This window comes from Lithobates pipiens, unplaced genomic scaffold, assembly GCF_037356315.1.
Source record: "Lithobates pipiens isolate NorthernLeopardFrog02 unplaced genomic scaffold, aLitPip1_a1.2 Scaffold_59, whole genome shotgun sequence".
NCBI lineage: Eukaryota > Metazoa > Chordata > Amphibia > Anura > Ranidae > Lithobates > Lithobates pipiens.
This window is the reverse complement of record NW_027507880.1, coordinates 2754084-2774921: the sequence shown is the minus strand read 5'-3', so window position 1 is coordinate 2774921 and position 20838 is coordinate 2754084. Positions and strand designations below refer to the sequence as shown.

Sequence of the window (20838 nt, the reverse complement as noted above, 5' to 3'; positions counted from 1 at the left end):
CATTCCGACCACAAAATCCATCGTATTTTTTCCAATGGATTTTGGCCGAAACTTGTGTTGCATACACACGGTCGCACAAAGTTGTTGGAAAATCCGATCATTCGGAACGAGGTGACGTACAAAACATACGACGGGAATACGTAGAGGCCAGTAGCCAATATTTTTTCTGATCCTGCGTGGCACTTTTTGGGTCGGAATTCTCTACACACGATCGGAAAAAGTCAGATCGGATTTTGTTGTTGGAAAATTTTCCATCCAGCACTCAAGGGGCACACTACATTAAGAGACAGTGCTGATAGCATAAACATGTAAATGTTGTTCCAGCAGCAGGAGGGGAGGGGGCGGGCACTGTCACTAGCTGACAGGCAGGGAGGGGAGAGAGGGGAGAGAGGACAGAGGAGGATTAGGAGAGCTGCGGATGACGGAGGCACGTAAACTGACCATGGTGTTAGGGCTAAGCAGCCATGATATACCGTGGACAATTTACAGGAGGGAGGGTATAGCCAGGCAGGATCAGCCAGGTATTTCAGGTAATACAGGGGGGCAAATTACACAGCATAGGCACTGTGCTGTATAACATTCTTTAACCACTTCCCGCCCAGTCAATAGCAGATTGACACCTGGGAAGTGGTTCTGTTATCCTGGCTGGATGTCATGTGATGTCCTTCAGGATAACATGCTGCCGCACTCCCATGCGGGTGCTCATCGTGTCGATCGGTGTTGCGGTGTGTCAGTGTGACACACCTCCACACCGATCTTGGTAACGAGCCTCACGGTTGATCACGAAGTAAACAGGAAAAGCTGTTGATCAGCTTTTCCTCACTCGAGTAGAGGATAGCAGATCGGCGCCTCTCCTGACAGGGAGGGTCTGCGCTGATTGTTTATCAGCGCAGCCCCCCCTCAGATGCCCAAACTGGACCCCCGGGGAAGCCCCCAGGATCACCAGGGATGTGGGCAACAGGTGGATTGCCATGGCCATCCACATGTGCTCAATGTGCACAATCTGTGCCAAGCAGTGCCCACAAATGGGCACTGACTGGCACCATCATGTACAAAATAAAATCAGTGATGCCCAGCAATGCCACCCATTGGTATCATTATTGCCACCCATCAGTGTCCAGCAGTGCCACGTATCAGTGACCACCCATGCCCATCAGTGCCCACCTATCAGTGGCCATCAGTGCCACCCAGTTCCACCCATAAGTACCCATTAGTGCTGCCTATGAGTGCCCATCAGTGCCACCTATCAGTGCCGCCTATCAGTGCCCATCATCAGTGCCCATCAGTGGCACCTCATTAGTACCACCTCATCGGTGCCCATCAGTGCCACCCTATCAGTACTCGTCAGTGCAGCCATATCAGTGCCCATTATTGAAGAAGAAAACTTTTCAAAATTTTCAGTCTTTTTTTATTTGTTGGCGCAAAAAATAAAAATCGCAAAGGCGATCAAATACCCCCAAAAGAAAGCTCTATTTGTGGGAACAAAACAATAAAAAAATTGTTTGAGTACAGTGTTGTAGGACCGCGCAACTGTCATTCAAATTGCTACAGCACTGAAAGGTGAAAATTGGCTTGGGCAGGAAGGTGTCTAAGTGCCTGGTATTGAAGTGGTTAAAGGGACAGGATCCATTTTCTTTTTAGGTTAACAAACGCTTTAAATACAGCTGCAGGGAATGTCCTGGCCATAGCCGACTGGGCACTGATTGGAGTGATAGCTTGGATCTGGGTCCGGATATTTCTGTACTTAATCCCCTTTTTAAGAGCTATTTACATGAGCAGTGCAGAGGAACCCATTGTTAAATGTTTTACATTTTACGCTGGGGTACTGCCCACTCCTTCTTCCCACCCACCCACCTCTATCTGATCACTGGATTAAAAAAAGAAAAAAAAGTAAATGCCCTTTTGACTTAACTTGATGTGGTTGTAAAGGCTGAGGATTTTTGCTTGAAGGTAAAAAAACTGTGTGTTTCTCCCCCCACAACCCCCTCTAATACTCACCTGAGCCCCCTCTAGATCCAGTGATGTGCACAAGAGCCTTGGCTGTCCCAGGACTTCCTCTCCTTATTGGCATCACACTGCTGTCAATCACAGCCAATGAGAAGAGAGTGGGGAATGGGGCCAAGCCGTAGCTCTATGTGTCTTATGGATATATAGAGCAGGGGCTCTGGAGCAAGCATGCACAAGTGGGTCTGAGACCTGTTTCCCAGTTTGGCCAAAAGGAAAAGTGTCCCAATTGGTCACCGAGGAGGAGGGAGGAAACGGAAGCTGCTGCCGCCGTCATTCCCGTGGAGAGCAGGGGAAGGGGAAGCCGCCACCGTGATGACCACAGAGAGCTGGGGAGCCGCCGGTGAAGCGTGGGAGAAGTTCTAGCCAGCATAGATGGGGAGGGGGAACCTGGCATGGTTTGCCGCGGCCTTCGCCCCCAAAAAGATAAAAACAATTACCACTAGACGCCCTGGGTTAGAAGAGAATGAGAGATAGGATTGGGGGAAAAAATATAATTTTTGCAAAGAATGGGGCTTTAAAAACCACTTTCTCATTATACAGCGGCAAGTCGGCATGATCTCACCAACCGTCGTAGCTGTACATCAGTCCCTTTAAGCGGGATAGCAGGCTGCATCGCGGGGGTGCTGATGCTCATGACCGGAGGTCGCGATCACCAACGCCCACGAGCAATCGCGTGCATGAGAAGATGAACAGGGACATGTGTGTGTGTGTGTGTGTGTGTGTGTGTGTGTGTGTGTGTGTGTGTAAACACACGTCCCTGTTCTGTTCTGTGAGGAAAGTGATTGTGAGTTCCTAATAGCTAGGAACCACAATCTCATTTCCTCTAGGTCAGTCCCCTCCCCCTACAGTTAGAAACAACCCTAGGGAACACAATTAACCCTTTGATCGCCCCCTAGTTTTAACCCCTTCCCTGCCAGTGACATTTTTACAGTAATCAGTGAATTTTAATAGCATTGATCGCTGTATAAATGGTCCCAAAAATGTGTTGCAGTCCCGTTAAAAAAAAAAAAAAAAGAATTCAGAAATCGCGGCTATTACTAGTAAAAATAATAATAAAAATGCTATCCCCTATTTTGTAGGTGCTATAACTTTTGTGCAAACCAATCAATATACACTTATTGTGATTTTTATTACCAAAAATATGTAGAAGAATACATAATGGCCTAAACTAAGAAAAAAAAAACACTTAAAAAATTGCAGCCAGGTCAGTGTCCTTTGCAGCCTTGTCATTGCAGCCTTGCCATTGTCCATTGCAGCTTTGCCAGTGTCCATTGCAGCCTTGTCGTGTCATTTGCAGCCTTGCCATTTAAAAATGGCGCCGCCGAGCAGAGCAAGAATTAATGTGGTGGAAGCCCCTGGGCTTAAATCACTTTCGGGCCCTACCTTCTATACATTACTTTAAATAGAACAAAATGATACATAACTGCCAATAGCCAATCAGAAAACCTCAAGATAAGAAAAAAGGAGAGATGGCGCAAGGAACAATTCCATATAGTCCTAAAATAGTCCCAAATATTATGTATAAGAACAATCATTAGGATTGCTTGGATGGCTGCAACCTGGAGAGCCAAGCACAGCTCTATAAAACAGAAATAGAAAAGGACAAGGTGCGCCAGACTCAGTGCAGTATTAAAGAACTTCTGTTTAATTGGACAAGACAAAACAGCCAAATGGCTACTCACAAAAGTAGATAATATATAAGCGTATAAGTGGGGGATACTGTCCTGGTATTTGTCCTGGGTCCACGATGTAAGCGATCATTCTCAGAGGCACCACAGGAGGATGATGAGAAGCGGTGGTGGTGGTAACTCTTCTCCGTGCTCTGTATGTCTCAAGGGCAGTGTAGGCGATGCACGCCGTGCAGTATCGATGGCGTCCGTGAACTGGAAGACAGAGGCCGGAAGTGCGTTCCAAGGTGGAACACAAACACCGCGGACTGGAAGTGACGTCGTGGCCAATGAGATGACGCGTTTTACAGCATTCGCTGTTTCGTCTGATCTAGCTGATCATTCACAAGGTTAGATATATATACACACATGCTTTAGGGAAGTGGCCGGATGTGCGGAAACAACCATATACACAGTAAACAATGTAATTATTAAAAACGAACCAGGAGATTAATAAAAGCAATAAAAATGGATAAAATGATAATTAAATTGTAACTAATATGAAGATATTTAAAATGTAAATGAGCAGGGCCCATGGGGCCCCCTATTGAGTGGGGCCCATGGGCTTGAGCCCAGTCAAGCCCAATGGTAAGCCCAGCCCTGCCGCTGAGATACAGAGCCGGATGTCCTGTGTATCTTGGTGGTGCTCGGTAGCGCTCGGTGGCTCTCACCTGTTCTCGGCCGAGAAGGGCTGAAAGCCGCCGAGAAGCTCACAATCATTGGGGGATCAGCGTACAACAGGCACCCACGATTTCCCCCTGATTTTAAATACAGTATTTGTGGGGAAAAAAGGACGTCAATTTTGTTTTGGGTACAACGTTGCACAACCGCACAATTGTCAGTTAAAGAGATGCAGTGCCGAATCGCAAAAAATGGCCCGGTCATTGGGCAGCCAATTCTTCCGGGGGGTTAAGTGGTTAAACAGTTTAGCTACTGGACTGAAAATGTATCTCGTATTGGTCATTTCACATATAATGTATCCTGTGTCCACCCAGTTTGGGATTTGCTGATTTACTAGACTTACTGTATAAAATGTTATACAAGCAATGTAAGGAGCAGAAAAATTTTCACTTTCATTGTACTCAAACATTTTTCAGGAAAAGATTGTGATCTTTATTACACAGTTACCCTACAGGAAATATCATCCTGAGGAATTTGTTTATTTAGATTGCCACGTAGGCCAGCATCTTTTCAGTATATATAGAGGCACATTGGAGCTATTGCACTACACCTGATTCAGATTTCTACGTGAGCAAGTCAGTGAATAGAATTACACTTTCAGGTACTATTTGAATTATATTTATATAAATGGTGGAGAGGTGGTTTGCCCTGGGAGGGGGGGGGGTCTGTGCTGATGTTGGGGAGGGGGCTTGTCCTGGGGGGTCTGTGCTGATGGTATGGTTTTTCCTGGGGAGGTCTGTACTCATGGGGGGCTATATACCCTGATCTGTGAGGCTGAGCTGTATACCCTGATCTGTGAGGCTGAGCTGTATACTCCTGACACTATGGGTGGAAGCAACTGGAATACAGGGCACAGAGTTGGTGAATTCTCTAAGGGATGAGGCTTATGAGAAGTGGTAGGGGTCAAAAGGACGGGGTCTGGCACCCCCCCATCCTAAAACTTCACCAGCTGCCACTGGTAAGGAACATTCTTCCCACTGACGACTATTGTAAGGAACATTTTTCCCACTGATCACCCGAAAGACCCCTTTCACAGTGAAGCAGTTTTTACTTTGTACCCAGCCACCTCTGTGCACTAGAGAGCACTTCCCCCCATGGTACGGAGATAAGTAGAGGGGTGGGGGTGTTCTGTAGTCCTGCCCCAGGGTGACAAATCTGTAATCACTTACAGAATAGTGAATAAGCATGCTCTCCATATGATAGGAAGTATGTTACTGGCAGGATCACCAGGTGAAAATAAAGTAAAAAAAACAAATGCAGTCACCGCATACAGAATAATGACTGGTGAGCTGTAATATGTTAAATTTTTTATTTTGGATTTAGATACTTGTTGATGCAATCCGAATGTATTTGCTTAATGTTACCTATATAAATGACTGCTTAGCCAGATGGCTCTGGTTCCCCTCTGATCCTGGACCCACAGCAGTTCCATGATCTGGACTGATATCATTAATGCTGAACTTCAGACACAAAAACTTTAATTTTAGTATATAAATATAAATCAAAACTTGCAGTGCTCTAAACACTAACTTACATAATTACCTAATAAAGCAATGTAATAAATCATAATAAATGAACTATATGAATAATTTGCAGTGACTTTTCCTGTTTATCAAGTAGATTTTTTCACAAAATAAATGATCATTAAATAAAACAGTGCTTCCTAGGGGTCTAGATATACGATATTGCTGTGTCTTAAGCATTAGGACACAAAAAATGAGAGCTGCATTGTTTAGCATTAGGACACAAAAAATGAGAGCTGCATTGTTTGTAAAATGATTATCACCTAAGATCATCGGCTCCATCTAGTGGCCATAATGCAATATCTTTTTGATTCAGGTATTTTAGGTAAAATGCTGCATTATGGCCACTAGATGGCGCTGATAATCATAGGAGATAATGATATTACAAGCAATGCGGCAATAATTTTTTTGCACCTGTGCGAATGCTTAAGAAATCAACATGGTAAATGTTTTTGTACCTATACCCCCGTGTTTATATTCAGTACAGTCTCTCAATCATGTGTGATCTCAACTGCACTCTGCATGCTCTGCTCCCCAACTTCTCCCTTATTCATGTTCTGAAAAACACTCTCTGATTATATTATTTTCCAAAAACAGAAAGCTATTTGAACCTAATGGACAACATGCATACTTACATAGATCCTAGTTGGACCAATGCAACTATAAAAAATCTGGCACTGCACCGCAAAAAAAAAAAAAGGGAAGGGTAGTGTGCCCCTTTCAACAAAAAAAGTACCAGATATTTCACCTTGTCTGGGTGAGCGAACAGAATGGCAGGAGAACAAACAGAATGTGACTATAAGCAACGGGAGAGCAATTGCCTGCCCTAGGTGTCCTAGAGTGTTCTTAGATGACCTGATTTGTCCTAGATGTCCTAGAGTAGATTTAGTTGTCTTAGAGTATCCCTAGATGTCCTGGAGTAATCATACATGTTCTGGAGAGGCCATAGATGTCATAGAGTAGAACCAGATGTCCTGGAGTGTTCAAGATGTCCTGGAGGGGCCCTAGATTTCCTAGCGTAGCTTTAGATGCCCTAGAGTAGCCCTAGATAGCCTGAAATGGCCCTAAATGTCCCTGAGTGGCCCTAGATGTCCTAGAGTAGCCCTAGATATTCTGGATTGTTCCTGGATGTCCTAGAGTAGCTTTAGATGTCCTTGAGTAGCCCTATATGTCCTTGAGTGTCCTAGCTGCCCTAGACTAGCCCTAGCTGTCCTGGAATGACTCTAGTTCTCCTAGAATAGACCTATAGTAGACGTCCTAGAGCAGAACAGGAACTTATTTGCTGTAATAGTAATCACAGGTGTTTCTTTCTCTCATACAGACCAGCTGTAATTGGAATATGTCCATTATGAAGGTTCTTTGTCTACTTTTGCTCCATGTGGCATTAGTGACTCCAGGAACACAGATATGCAAAGACCCTGATGAGAATGCCTACTCAATCATCACATGTGGAGCTCCCGGGAAGAACGGCCTACCAGGCTTGAATGGGGCAAATGGAGCAAAGGGTGAACCAGGTAAAAATGAACACAATTTTAATACCAATAATGATCTGTAGCCTAATACTTCACAAGCTGGATTCTGCATACCTCCCAACATTTAAAAATGGGAATGAGGGACACCTACTAGAAAAAGTATGTTGGTATGGGCTATACCCCTGCCACACCCCCTTAAAGGAGATTTAACTAAAAAAAAAAAAAAAAAGATTAGATAAATCCACAAGAACTTTTTTTTTTATACTACCATTCCTTTATATTGGCTTTTAAAATTTGCAGCAATTTAGAAATTGGATGAAAGGTTTAGCACTGGGAAACACTTTTTGAAAGATAAATAGTGCATTTTATATACAACTATATAGATCAGGCCAAAATGAGGGACAAATGAAGAGAAAGGAGGCAAAGAGGGAAATTGCTCCAAATCAGGGACAGTCCCTCCAAATAAAGGGACAGTTGGGAGCCATGATTCTGGAGAACTGGGAACTCCCTTCACTTTTTCTGGAAGTATTACACCAACACGTTATTAAGCAGACTCACACTCTACACTAGCCATAGCAGCCCTCACAGTTGCTTTGAGGCCTGGTGGTGGAAGTGGCACTGTTAAGGGGGTTTTAGAGTAATCTAAACTAGACAACTCAGATTCAGTACTGAATCATTATTGATTGCAGAAGTTGCTGTGGCCTGTGGCCCTGTACCAACCCCCCCACCCCCCCCCCCCTCCCGACATTTCTAATCAAGGGTTGATGTCAAAAGTACAGGAAGAGCCTTCCAAATTTTTGTTACTGGTCACAGATCCTCCTTTGCAAGCTGTGCAGTAAGAAGAAGATTTGACTACCTGTTTTGGTATTGTAAGCTTATTGTCCTCAGGAAATGTACCCGGTATGACTAATGTAGTCTTCCTCAGGCTGTACAAAATCCAGAGTCAGAGTGATCTAGAGTATCTCCTTAGTTAAAAACTTATCGCTGTTTATAGTTCTTCAGAAAATATATAATTTAACCTTATTGGATCTTCAGACTTTGGGCTTTTATTTAAAAGTAATCTGGGCAGCTATAGCGTTGCCCAGACACTTTTATGTTTTTGAGGAGAATAGAGGGCACAAGGTCCCTCATTTATGGTTTATAAACTGATGAGCTGTCAAGGTATTGTAGCACCCTCTAGTACAGTGATGGCGAACCTATTGCACACGTACCACAGCTGGCACGCTGAGCCCTCTCTGTGGGTATGCAGCGCGCTGCCAGTATAGGGGAGGGAATCCCCTTGCCAGGCAGTCACTTGCACTGGCAGTCAAAGCGCGGAGAACTGTTGGCCCCAGACTGAGGAGCTGCAGCCCGGATCCATGTCTGCCTGATCTGCCTCCTCCCTAAGATAAGTAGACAAGAGGAGAGGAGGGTAGGGTTGCCACATGTCTAGGATCCCCCTGGAAAGTTTGAGTTTGGAATCATGCGTCCAGGTTTCTGACTGCCTGAAACCCGGACATATAATTTAGACTGGTCTATGGCTTCCCAGCAGGGTCGCTGGCTGCAGTTGTCTAAGCTGAGACTGTTACTCTTTCACAGTGCTCAAAGCCAACACTAACAAATCCTCCCCCCAAACACACACACAGAGGAGAGAGAGAGAATCTGCACCTCTTCCCCCCACTCCTATCCCTCTGTCTATGCCCACACTCCAATCCCCGGCACCGTGCCTCAGAAAAGGAAAGTGGGAGCTGGAAATGTTAAGTCTGGCAGCCTTAGATACATCTGGATGAGAGGTTCTGACTGCCAAGGGGTGAGTTCCCCTTTACACCAGAGGCCACAGTGTTTCCCCTTACATCAGAGTCTTCTCCGTACATCAGAGTTCTCAGTGTTCCCCCTTAAATCATGGTTCCTAGAGCACCCCATATGTTAGAGGCCCCAGAGTTCTCCCTTACACCATAGTCTACAGAGTCCCCCCTTACAGTGAAAGGGAACCTTGCGATCTGAATCTGTGGATTCAGATATAAAGGGGGAACTCTGTGGACTCTGATGTAAAGGGGACTCCTGTTATTAACTTCATATGATTAGAAATGTTATTTAATAGGAAAATATATGTAGTTTACACATAAATTGCTGTGCCCGCCTAAAGTGTTAGGGTTTGACTTGAAGAAAAGTTGGCAACCCTAGAGCAGGGGCCAACAGGACTAAAGGGAGTAGAAGGAGACACAGGGGCTTCAGGTAAATTCTGAACTCTGAAGTTTAAATTCAGTTTAATTGCAAACATTTGTCTAACTGTTGACCACTGAATTAAGAAAAATATAATTTTATTCTATATTTAATGTTACAACTGCATTTAAAAACATCATTAGCACATTTTTTGAGGGGGTAAAGGAGGAACCAGAGGGGTCAAAAACTAAGCAGATTCAACTTTAGCTTTTATTCTTTTTTGACTGATTAGGTCCTCCTGGATTACAAGGAATTGCCGGACCACCTGGAGCAAAAGGGGACAGAGGAGCCAATGGGGAGCCAGGTAACTGGGAACTTGAACCCTCTCTTCTTACATGAATGATTTGTATGACTTTAAATGAAAACAAATCTAAAAGCATGGCTTAGTTTTCTCATGGATATTTTAATGATGTGTTTCTAAACCCCGTAGGCTGTGGGGTGGGGAAAGGCCCAGGTGGTAGGGACCCAGAGGGAACTCACGGCACACACAGTGGTTGGAAATGCAAAGTTATATTGTCAGACCATTCCAGATACAATAACAGAGTCTATCCAGCAGTATGAAACAAGTGGCAACACTCAGAGCAGTAGGTGGAACTACTGAGTTCTGACGACGATCTCTGTGTTGTCACTCAGCTGGAACCTTTCCCTACGCTAGAAACACTCTCCCTATCAAGCAGGTTACTTTCCCTAACCTAGCCACACTCAAAATGGCAGTGAGGTAGAGCTTTTTTTTAAGTTTTGCCCTCACTAAAGATGGCCACAGAGGTTACCTGGGCGGCAGTTTCCAATCTGACAGCAGCCCACCCAATGACACATATGAAAGCCTAAGAGAAATGAGGAATGCCTATTCCTCTTGTAATCTACTGTCCCTGCATGGTGGATGCAGCAATGCCACCTGTGTAAGAAGGTCAATCTGCACCAGCCTACACTTCCCGGCTTTGACAGATGCAGTCCTCGGCATCGCTTCTCACAAAACACAATAAAACAGTGAGATTCAACAGCATAAACAGATGGTTAACTGAAAAGAACACAATAACAACAAGCAGTATGTTGTACAACAGAATATTTGGCAAGCAGTTGCCCCCCGGTTAGCCCAAATATGGCAGCAAAACTCGCTGGAATCCTCCAGTTCATCATCAGGATTGTCATTTACTTGAGCTTGCCCAGGAGCTTCAGGTGCTTGGGGGTTATCATGGGTACCCTCACCTGGGCTCTCATTAGTGTCTTCACAGGAGTCCACAAGTTCCTCAGAACTCCTAGAACTTTCCCAGTCCTCTGCTGTGTGATCTTCTAAAGAAGCGGCAGTGGTTTCATCTTTAGACCTGGGATAATCAGTGGGGATCATGTCAATGGGTGGCTGATACCACTCAACTGGACCTCTTTAACAGGGGGAATATTTGCGAGATTAAAATCCTGTGAGTCTGTAGGGGGCTTAATGGAGCTGTCTCCAACCCATACACAGATTCTGATGGAGATGTATCCTGTTGACTTCAGGGTCCTCAGACACCACATTGTATAATTAGAGCAGTGAGAATGGCTGTTTCTCTACCCGGTACAGGATGGTCTCCCACAACGTTTCCAGTCTACTCCCCTTTATAACGTTGGGTTTTTCACTAGCACTCAGTGGCAACAGTTCCAGGGTGGCTTCCTCATCCACCTCCTGATAAGAACCTGCTGTTGAGCCTTGCTCAGCCTTTCCCACTGCTCTTGTACCCATTCCTTGAGCTTTTAGGGGGCAGCTTGCTTTGGCGTGTTTAACAGCAAGTCCGCGGAGAGCCTCTCACTACATCCAAACATGAGGAAGAAGGGAATGTGTTTTTGTAGGCCCAGACAATGTTCCCCTATGTGCTGGTGCCAGTGGTCTCGATCCCCATGCTATAGGGTCCACAGCATACCCAACAGTTTGTGATTAAAGTGTTCCCAGACCCCATTGCCATGTGGATGGTAGGTAGGCATGTGGGACTTACGTATTCCACTTAATCAACACAATTCTGAAAATACCTGGGAATTAAATTGGGGCCCTGGTCTGATAGGATGCGCTTGGGGCACTTATAGGGCTGAACCACATGATTCCACAACAGCTTACATCGGCAGAGGGCAAGCCTCTAATATATATACTTAGGGTCAGCCTGCTGTGGGAGGAGTTGTCGGGTGGAAGAACTGATTTATGGAGGGTTAGGCTGTCGGGGCCTATCTGGGGGGGGTGGCTTTGGGCCAGAGGTCGGGAGCTGTAAAGGGACCTCTCATACAACCCACATCAAGGGTGTCCTGAACAGAAGCAGGAGAAGGGCAGCGGGGAACATTGCCGGGCAAATCAACAGGAGGGATGCATCCGGGGTCGGTGAGTGACACGCACAGTGAGAAGATCTGGGAGAGACATGCCAGGATTGGATGTAGAGGCAGATGGAGAGACTGTGGTGATACTGGCATTCCAGACAGGTTGCTGCAGCCAGGAGGGCTGGCGGGACTTGCACAGGACTGTTACAGCTAGCACAAGTATTTTTTTCATTGTCATTGGTTGCTACATCAAAGGGGACTGCGTACCCCTGCCAGCAAATGGTGAATCTTAAATTGCTAGGCCTTATTCAGAGTGGGGCCTAGCCATGTGCTAGTTGTACCAGGAATGAAGTATTGCGCATTAGAGAAAGTGGAGTTTACTCAGAAGTGATGTGCTGGAGGAATTGGAGCTTTAGAGACATTCCAATTTAGATTCCAAATACCTTGTTCACCTGAGAAGGTCAATTACTTGGGCATCCCATATTCCCTTTTCCCCTTCCAAATGTAATCCCTCAAATAAAAAACACAAAAACAAGCTGATGGACTGTTCTTTGTCTAGAAATGTGTGATTGGAGGTGAATGTGGAACTACTGTACTCAGCGACCCCACGGGGGCACCGCTACACTGTCATCGACACCTCTGGTTAAAATAAAGATCTTTGACTAAAGGATATTTGTAGGATGTTGTTTATTTTGCCCTTCTGCACTCAGTATATAAAGATATAACTTTATAATTTTTTTCCCCACTAACTCTCTCATTAAATATGTTTCATAACTGACAGGACTACAAGGACCGAAAGGGGAAAGAGGAGACAGCATGGGTCCAGGTAAAAGACAATTTTTCTTGAAAGGGAAAGTTTCTTGCTCACATAATTACATGTTGCTTTATTTTAATTCAGTATTAGGCCTCATACACATGGACGTTTTTACAGCCGTGTTTTGGAGCTTTTTTTACAGCTTAAAAACGTCTCTTCATGTTATTCAATGGCCTCACACACACAGGTGTTTTTGAGCTGTAAGTGGCAAAGGGGATTTTAAGTTCCAAAAAACCCCAGGACCAGCGCACTCTGAGGCTCCAGCGCTAGAGCTGTAAAAACGTCAGACACTGGTAAGCGCCCCCCCCCCCCCCCGACCATACTAGGCCTTGAGGACAAGGGCCTTTTCCTGACAACCCTGGCTGGTGGTTGTTGGGGTCTGCAGCGAGGGTCTATCGGAATATGGAAGCCCCCTTTAACAAGGGGGCCCCCAGATCCTGGCCCCCCATCCTATGTAAATGAGTATGGGATACATTGTACCACTACCCATCCACCTAAAAAAAGTATCAAAAATAAACACAGTACACAGGTTTTTTTTAAGTGTTTTATTAAAGCAAATTCAGCGTCTCTTCCTATTTCTTCTCCCCTCTCCGGCTCTTCTCCCTCCTTCGGCGATGTCTTCTCCCTCTCCTGCTGGGTCTTCTCTCTCTGCTGTCTTCTCGCTCTTTTGCCAGGTCTTCTACCTCTGTTCTTCTTCCAATATTGACTCAATGTGATCTACCGGTGTAATGCTGGGTCCGCCGTGTGCCATGACAGATTGGGGGGGGAACCCACGTCAATTTATTTTTATTTTTTGGCGAGGGGGTTTTCCTTCAAGATGCTCAGCACACAAGTCGCACTGCAAGTCAGATCATCATGATCCGACTTTTGGTGTGACTTCTATTCAAATCAATGGGCTCCCATAGGGAACCATTGATTTTGAATAGAGTCGGGGAAAAGCTGCTAAAATCTAGCGTGGCTAAACATATATTGATGCCAATGCAAAAAGCTGATAAAATGTTATTTTTCACATGCTTTTTTCCTGGCGTCGGTACTAGCTTTACAGCTTGTTTTTTATATCACCCGTGTGTATGAGGCCTTCAATGTAAACTGTTAGCCCGGATCACTTTTATCTAGTTGGCTTTTTTTTAGTGCATTTACATACGTATAAGAAATGGTCCGCATAATGCCTTCCAGTAACCTGGAGTTGCCAAGCCAGTTTTCCAATCCTTGAGATTTTCATGGACAAGATCCAGATGATTTTCACCCCCACCGGTTCTACCACACAGTTCTGCTTCTCTGATGGTGCTAAACCTGGGAAGGAGAATACTTATACTTTGTCCAAGGCCTCAGTACACACGTGGTTGCAGGTGCAATGTGGCAGTTGACTGCATTCACAAGGTCCAAAACACTAGTACTTAGGGGCAAAGGAGGTGCAACAAGGGAAGACTACTGTCCACCATCCCAGACCAATCACTCCACTATTACATCACCACTCCTTCTCCAGACCTTGCTGCTTTCTTCTCTCCCCTTATAAAAGATGTGAATTAAATTAATCCCAATCCTGCAATAATTAGACTGTTTTGCCTAAAAAGGTTCTTCTACTTGATGCACATTTAGGACGTAAGCCAATGAAACATGAATCCTTATAGAATAATTTCCTTTACTGAAATGTAACATAAACAATCCAAACAGTTAGTATAAATGTACAATTCCATATACACAGTAAAAGACAGATTGTACTCAACAAGTCCTCAATCCATATTATTGACAATAGGTTCCGTATAAGGAATAAAAGAAAGCAAATATACAGGGGAAGACAGGTTTTCTGATAATCACACTTAAGTTGTAAAAAACCTGATGTAAGCTATACAGTATTATCCCATGATCAGGCCTTTAACTCCAACCTGGGGAGCCCAGAGGATAAACCCACCCTCTCAAGTTCATGCATGTTGTTCAAGACTTCACTCCTTCCAGACTTCACTCTGGCCTAAAGCCCCATCTTTTAAAATCTATAGGGGCCTTGGAGGCTGTACCATATGGAAGAAGTGGGGCTGGCATGTAAAGTAGGTGGTCCCTTTGGCAGGTTATCCAATAAGTGGAGTTAGCCAAAGTGTGATTTACAGGTCCAGGGCTGTAATCTGGCAGCAGCAGACCCCTGTCCCTGATTATCTCTGTGAGGGTATGTCTGTCAGGGCACAGTGTGAGCTGATTGTTAAGGAACAGGGCCGGGAAGCTGGCCACGGCGTCCTTAACAACCGATGAGTCGTCAGTTGTCAATGGGTTTCCCCGCTGACAGCTAAATAAAAAAACAGCCAAAATGTTAAAAAAATGCATCTGTAGCATATATAGAACAAGCTAAAGAAAAACAGACATTTCTAAAGAAAAGAAAATGAACCAAATCCCATTTAAAATGACTTGCATTTACAATTGCCCACAGCCGGCTATTGAGAAAAAAAGAAAAAAAAAAAACGGGGTCCTCCCCCAGTCCCTTCGGGTCTGGTATGGATTTTAAGGGGAAACCCATGCCCCCAAAATCCATACCCTTATCTGGGCTTGCAGCCTGGCAGGTCAGGAAAGCTGGGGATGAGCGAGTGCCCCCTTCCCTCCTGAACCATACCAGGCCACATGCCCTCAACATGGGGGGGGGGTGCTTTGTGTTGATGGGGGCAAGGGCCTTATCCCCACAACCATGATCAGTGGTTACGGGGGTCTGTGGTCTTATCAGAATCTGGAGGCCCCCTCCCCCATGTCAATGAGTATCGGGTATAGTACCCCTATCCATTCACCAAAAAAGTGTATAAAATAAATAAAAATAACAGAGACGTTTTTGACAAATCCTTTATTAAAAAATAAAAAAAACAGTGTCCCTCAATGTGAATACACCATCAATCAGGCCGCCCGCCGCACCACCGACCCTAGTCAGGGTCACTAGCCTCAGCAGCCCAGCTCTCTCTGGAGACTCCTCAGCAGAAACGTTCTGGAACTTTTTCAGAACATCTCAGACATCACTTTTGGGTACAAGGACCATTCTTCCTATTTTGGTGGTTGTATGCTTCCACTGCTGATGTTAAAGCCCTAGGAACACATGCAGTCCATACGGTAAATGCTCAGATCTTGGGAACTTGTTATTATTTTATGGTGCCCACTACAAACACTGGAAAACTGGAATTCTTAATTCTCAATGTCTCCTGAGCAAAGAAAAGTAGAAAAATATTCTAATGTTTAGTCCTGAACATAAAATTTATTTAGCATATAATACATTCAAATTGATTGTGTGAACTCTTTTCTTAGCTATCGAAAGTCTTAAATTGCAAATTTCTGGTATGGATTCACGGTTGAGAGATCTGCAAGCAAACTTTGAGAATCAGGAAAAAGGTTAGCTGGATGCTTTATACGGGGCTACTTTCAGTTGGGTAATGTATATCTTGTATTTGGGGACAATGGGTAGTTGGGTACGCAGAAGAGACCGTTGCTTTGGACACTTCAGTAGCGGGAGGAGACCTGAAAGAATTGGAGGTCCAACCTGTGCTGCTGATGTCCACAGCTCATAGTCAACATCAGTAGTCTACTGAGCCAATAATGCAAATGCTCAAAATTTGGGCGGCAAGCTTAAAGTCCAACTCCAGAAAACCTAAAAGCATTCCCTTGCAGTAGTAATCAAAAAAGCAGTTCATTGGTCTGAAGGCAGAAGACCTTAGACCACAGAAGCATAGGAGAGTTCAGGCTGCAGGGACTGCTCTAGCAGTGCAGAGGAGCCTGCAGGAGTGGAGGATCAGGCTAGTAAAAGTGCTTTACCAAGTTCTCTAGTCATAAACAAGCATTTAACCCTGCCTTGCAGATGCAGCCCTACTACAAGGGATGATTTTAGGTGTCCTGGAGTACATGTTTAGATGAACAAGAGCTACTGCTGAGTCTACAGTTTAGACATCTGGTGGCAGCTGAGCCCTCTAAATGACAATTATTAGATGGAGATCATCAATGGCTGCCACAGTTGTTCACCTACAGCAGGCATGCCCAGAGTCCGACCTGCGGGCTAATTGCGTCCCGCGTTCCAGTTTAATGCGGCCCCACTAGTGATTTGGATATATATATATATATATATATATATATATATATATATATATATATATATATATATATATATATTGGCGGACCCTAACAAATCCCACACTCAGGATACCGTATATACCGTATACCCTTATTTTGCTTCACAGTTCTTTATCTAAAATGTAGGTTTTTTTCCCGGAAACTTCCCTCTTAGTGAAGGTGCGTGTTATATGCCGATAAATATCCAAATAACACACCCAAGCTCATCCTTAGACTCTTCACCACACACAGCCACAAAGGCAAGATAATTTTCGTTGGACAGTGTATTAGTTAATTTGCTTTTAATTTTAATGGTTCAAAGAATGTCAGGCAAAATGGTCGACCCTCACGCATGTTAAATTCATCAAATCTGTCCCTCTTTGAAAAAAGTTTGGACACCCCTGACCTGCTGGATCCCTTTAACCTAGGGGTGCCCAACCTTTTGAAGAGTAAGGGCCAGACAGAAGGGATTGATCCTCTTCTGTTTTTTTTAGCGGATCAGATTGGAGGTAGTTTAAATGGTCTTACATCTGCTGTTTCATAGAGCTGAATGGAGGATCTGATTGGGTTTGACCGACTGTGTGAAAGGGGCCTAATGCCTTGTACACATGGTCGGACATTCCGACCACAAAAACCGTCTGATTTTTTCAGACGGATTTTGGCCAAAACTTGTATTGCATACACACGGTTGGACAAAGTTGTCGGAAAATTCAGAACGAGGTGACGTTTGTTGCGTACAGTGGGACTACGTAGAGGCCAGTAGCCAATAGCTTTCATCTCATAATTTATTCTGAGCATGTGTGGCACTTTGTCCGCCAGAATTCTCTACAAACGATCGGAAAAAGTCAGATCGGATTTTGTTGTTGGAAAATTGTAGATCCAGCTCTCAAACTTTTTCCATCTGAATTTCCGAAAAAGTCTGATAGAGCGCACACACGATCGGATTTTCCGAAACATAATCAGATCGGACCTTTTTTGTCGGAATTTCCGACTGTGTGTACAGGGCATGATGCCCCATACACACGGTCGGACATTCCGACCACAAAATCCGCCTGATTTTTTCTGACGGATTTTGTCTGAAACTTGTGTTGCATATACACGGTCACACAAAGTTGTCGGAAAATCGTTCTGAACGAGGTGACGTCAAACACATACCTCGGGACTATAAACGGGCCAGTAGCCAATAGCTTTTGTCTCTTAGTTTATTCTGAGCACGCGTGGCACTTTGTCCGTCGGAATTGTCTACACACGATCGGATTTTATATGATCGGACTTTGTTGTCGGAAAATTTTAAATCCTGCTCTCAAACTTTGTGCGTCGGAAAATCCAACAGAAAAAGTCTGATAGAGCCCACACACGATCGGATTTTCCAACAACATAATCCGATCTGACTTTTTCTGTGTGTGCAGGGTATAAGACTGTTTTCACACGAATGCAGCGCAGTGCACCTGTGTCTTTCCTGTGGGTTAGCTACACTTTGCCGTAGACTTCTATTATATCCTGCAGGTGTGGTCCACTTTCTGAAAGTGCACCAAACCCGTAGGTAATACGAGAAGTCTATGCCTCAGTGCAGGAATGCATGGGCATATCTGTGCAGTGGTTACTAGGCTGTATTCAAACTGATCCGCAGGTGCAGTTCAGGTGTGCTGCACCTGCGGATCAGTTTGAAAGCAGCCCAGTAACCACTGCACCGTTATGCCCATGCATACACTAATAATATAAGACTGATAATAACTGACCTTTAATAACAATCTTCCATTCAGGTATCGCCTCCTGTTGCTGTCCCAGGCAGAATGCATTTGGTATCACTCCGCTTGTGACAAGAGCCACCGCTATGCAGGAAGCATCAGCTTACACAGCTCTGCTTGCTTTCTCTACCGCCGGCTTCAGTAACAACACAGATGCTCTGGGATGACGGGTCCGCAACCCATGATCTGGATTTGCCAATCCGCCATCCCAGAGAAGGAGGTCGCAGGCCACATCAGAGGGCTCCGCGGGCCACATGTGGCCCCCGGGCCACTGGTTGGGCACCCCTGCTTTAACCTAATAAAAAGTGGCAGATGTTACTTTCTACTATGTGTTCCATGAAATCTCATGATAAAAATGTTTTCTTTTTCCTTTCTTCCCACTATAACACTTTTTTCACTTGGAAAAGACATTGCAAGAATCAGAAAGAAAAACTATATTTTGAATAGTATTGCAGTCACTTACGACGAGGCCAAAGCCACCTGTGCCAGGAACGGAGGTCAGTTGGCCTTACCCCGGACCCCAGAAGAAAACCAAGCCGTTTTCTCCCTCCGCAGAACGGTTAACATGCACACATTCTTGGGTCTGAATGACTTGCAGTACGAGGGTAACTTTAGAGATCTGTCTGGACAAGCCATTAGATACTTCAACTGGTACCCAGGTGAACCCAACGACCTTAATAACAATGAGGACTGTGTGGAAATGTGGGATGATGGAAGGTGGAATGATGAGAATTGCGCAAGCAGACGTTTTTTCATTTGTGAGTTTTAAATCAGTGCAAATATTCCAATTCTTAGAATTCATACTCCTCTTTTATCCTTCAAATTCTCCTTTTATAATTTTTCAAAAACCAAACTTTTAGAATCTACATTCCTTTTTTCTCTTGCGCAACTCCATATACCAAGCATTAAAGGGGTTGTAAATCCTTACATTAACCCAGTGAAGTGACTGGCCTCAGATGATACACAGAGATGAAACAAATCTTCCTACTTAAGTTGAACCTGTTTATCTACGGTCCTATATTCTCTACAGACCTTCAAAGTTCAAAATTTATGCAGCTCTTCTGAGCTTTCAGAAAGCAGTGGGGGAGGGGGGGGGGATGACAACACACACACTGCAGAGCTCAGTGAGGGTATCGCTGAGAGCTGATTGGAGGGAAGATACACTCCCCCTCACACAGCACACAGGAACAGAGCTGAGGCTGTCAATCACAGGCACTTGATGTCAGAAAAAACTTGTCAGAAGTGACTCATACACATAGCAGAGGAATAAAGCAGCAGACAGAAATGACACTTAGTGCTCTGGACTGAGATATGTACAGACTATAGAGGGATATGCTTTGTTCATATTTCATGTCCGAGGTTTACGATCACTTTAATACATTTTGGTGATTGTGTTCGGTTATTCTCCTGAAAAGCATTAAATACATGTGACTATATGAAAAATTACATCTTATTTAGGATTTATCACTGTATCTCCAGTTTTGATGTTTCTTCTAAATATGTACCTCTTTCAGAAATGTTTTGCAAAGATAAATAATGCACGGTGACAGTAAGCCAAAACAACCAATCAGAAATAATCTTTTGCTAAGGCAATAAAAGACTAACCGATTACTGAACTTACTAAATAGGACCACACCTGATCTTAGTCTTAAAAATAAAATGGGTTGGTAAATGTTTCTTCACAATTTGTTAATATTTAGTTATATATGTTAGACTTTAACTTCCTGGGGGTTTAAAATAGAGGGGAAACAAGGAAAGGAGGTGCAGGACTCATTGGGGATACTCATATCCCTTTGGCTTAGGATGTAGGACTCTGGAAAAAAACTCCTAAAGGTTTGGGCTGCTCCTCGACGCCCATCTATGCTGTTCTCTATCTGCTTGCAACTTAAGGAATAGACCATCACCATTGGGATGACTGACATAATCTAATGTAAATCAACTATGAATCAAATGTGTTCCAATAAAGAGTAAAATGTCTGTCGTTGTGTGGACTCTTCTTTCTCCTAAGCTTAAGTTGGAAACTTTTTCTGAAAACAAACCTTGTGCTGGGTGGGGCTGCTATCGGGGTGATTTCCTGTAAGGCCTAAGAAAGGTAAACAATGGGCTTAGTTTTGTACTGCCGGAGACCCGGGCACATTATTCAGCTCAGACCAGGGGCAATATAGGGTTACGTGAATGGTCATCAATTACTATCACATCATCTGGGCATACACAGAGTGCTAGAGGCTGGCATCTTTTAATACAGGAGATTGCTTTCATGGAGTAGTATTGTTGTATATATTAGTGGATGAGCTTTTTTTTTATTATAGACACACATCACTATCCGACCAGTTCTCTGCCCCCAACCCCCCTCCAGCTTGTATCACCCCCAGACCACTT

General features: G+C 44.3%; 1 protein-coding gene across 3 annotated transcripts in view; it reads left to right on the top strand.

Moving 5' to 3' along the window:
- The first annotated feature begins 4830 nt into the window (after window positions 1-4830).
- LOC143958174 (pulmonary surfactant-associated protein D-like) overlaps window positions 4831-20838 on the top strand; it is a 605930-nt gene continuing 589922 nt past the window's right edge. The window contains exons 1-6 of one of the 3 annotated variants that reach the window (XM_077467639.1): window positions 4832-4956; window positions 7200-7392; window positions 9785-9856; window positions 12611-12655; window positions 15917-16000; window positions 18867-20436. In XM_077467639.1, the coding sequence (XP_077323765.1) occupies window positions 7218-7392; window positions 9785-9856; window positions 12611-12655; window positions 15917-16000; window positions 18867-19228 (738 nt within the window). In that variant the 5' untranslated portion in view covers window positions 4832-4956; window positions 7200-7217 and the 3' untranslated portion in view covers window positions 19229-20436. Of the gene's footprint in view, window positions 4957-7199; window positions 7393-9784; window positions 9857-12610; window positions 12656-15916; window positions 16001-18866; window positions 20437-20838 lie in introns of those variants that run through there. The other 2 variants (XM_077467640.1, XM_077467641.1) reach the window with 2 other exon arrangements.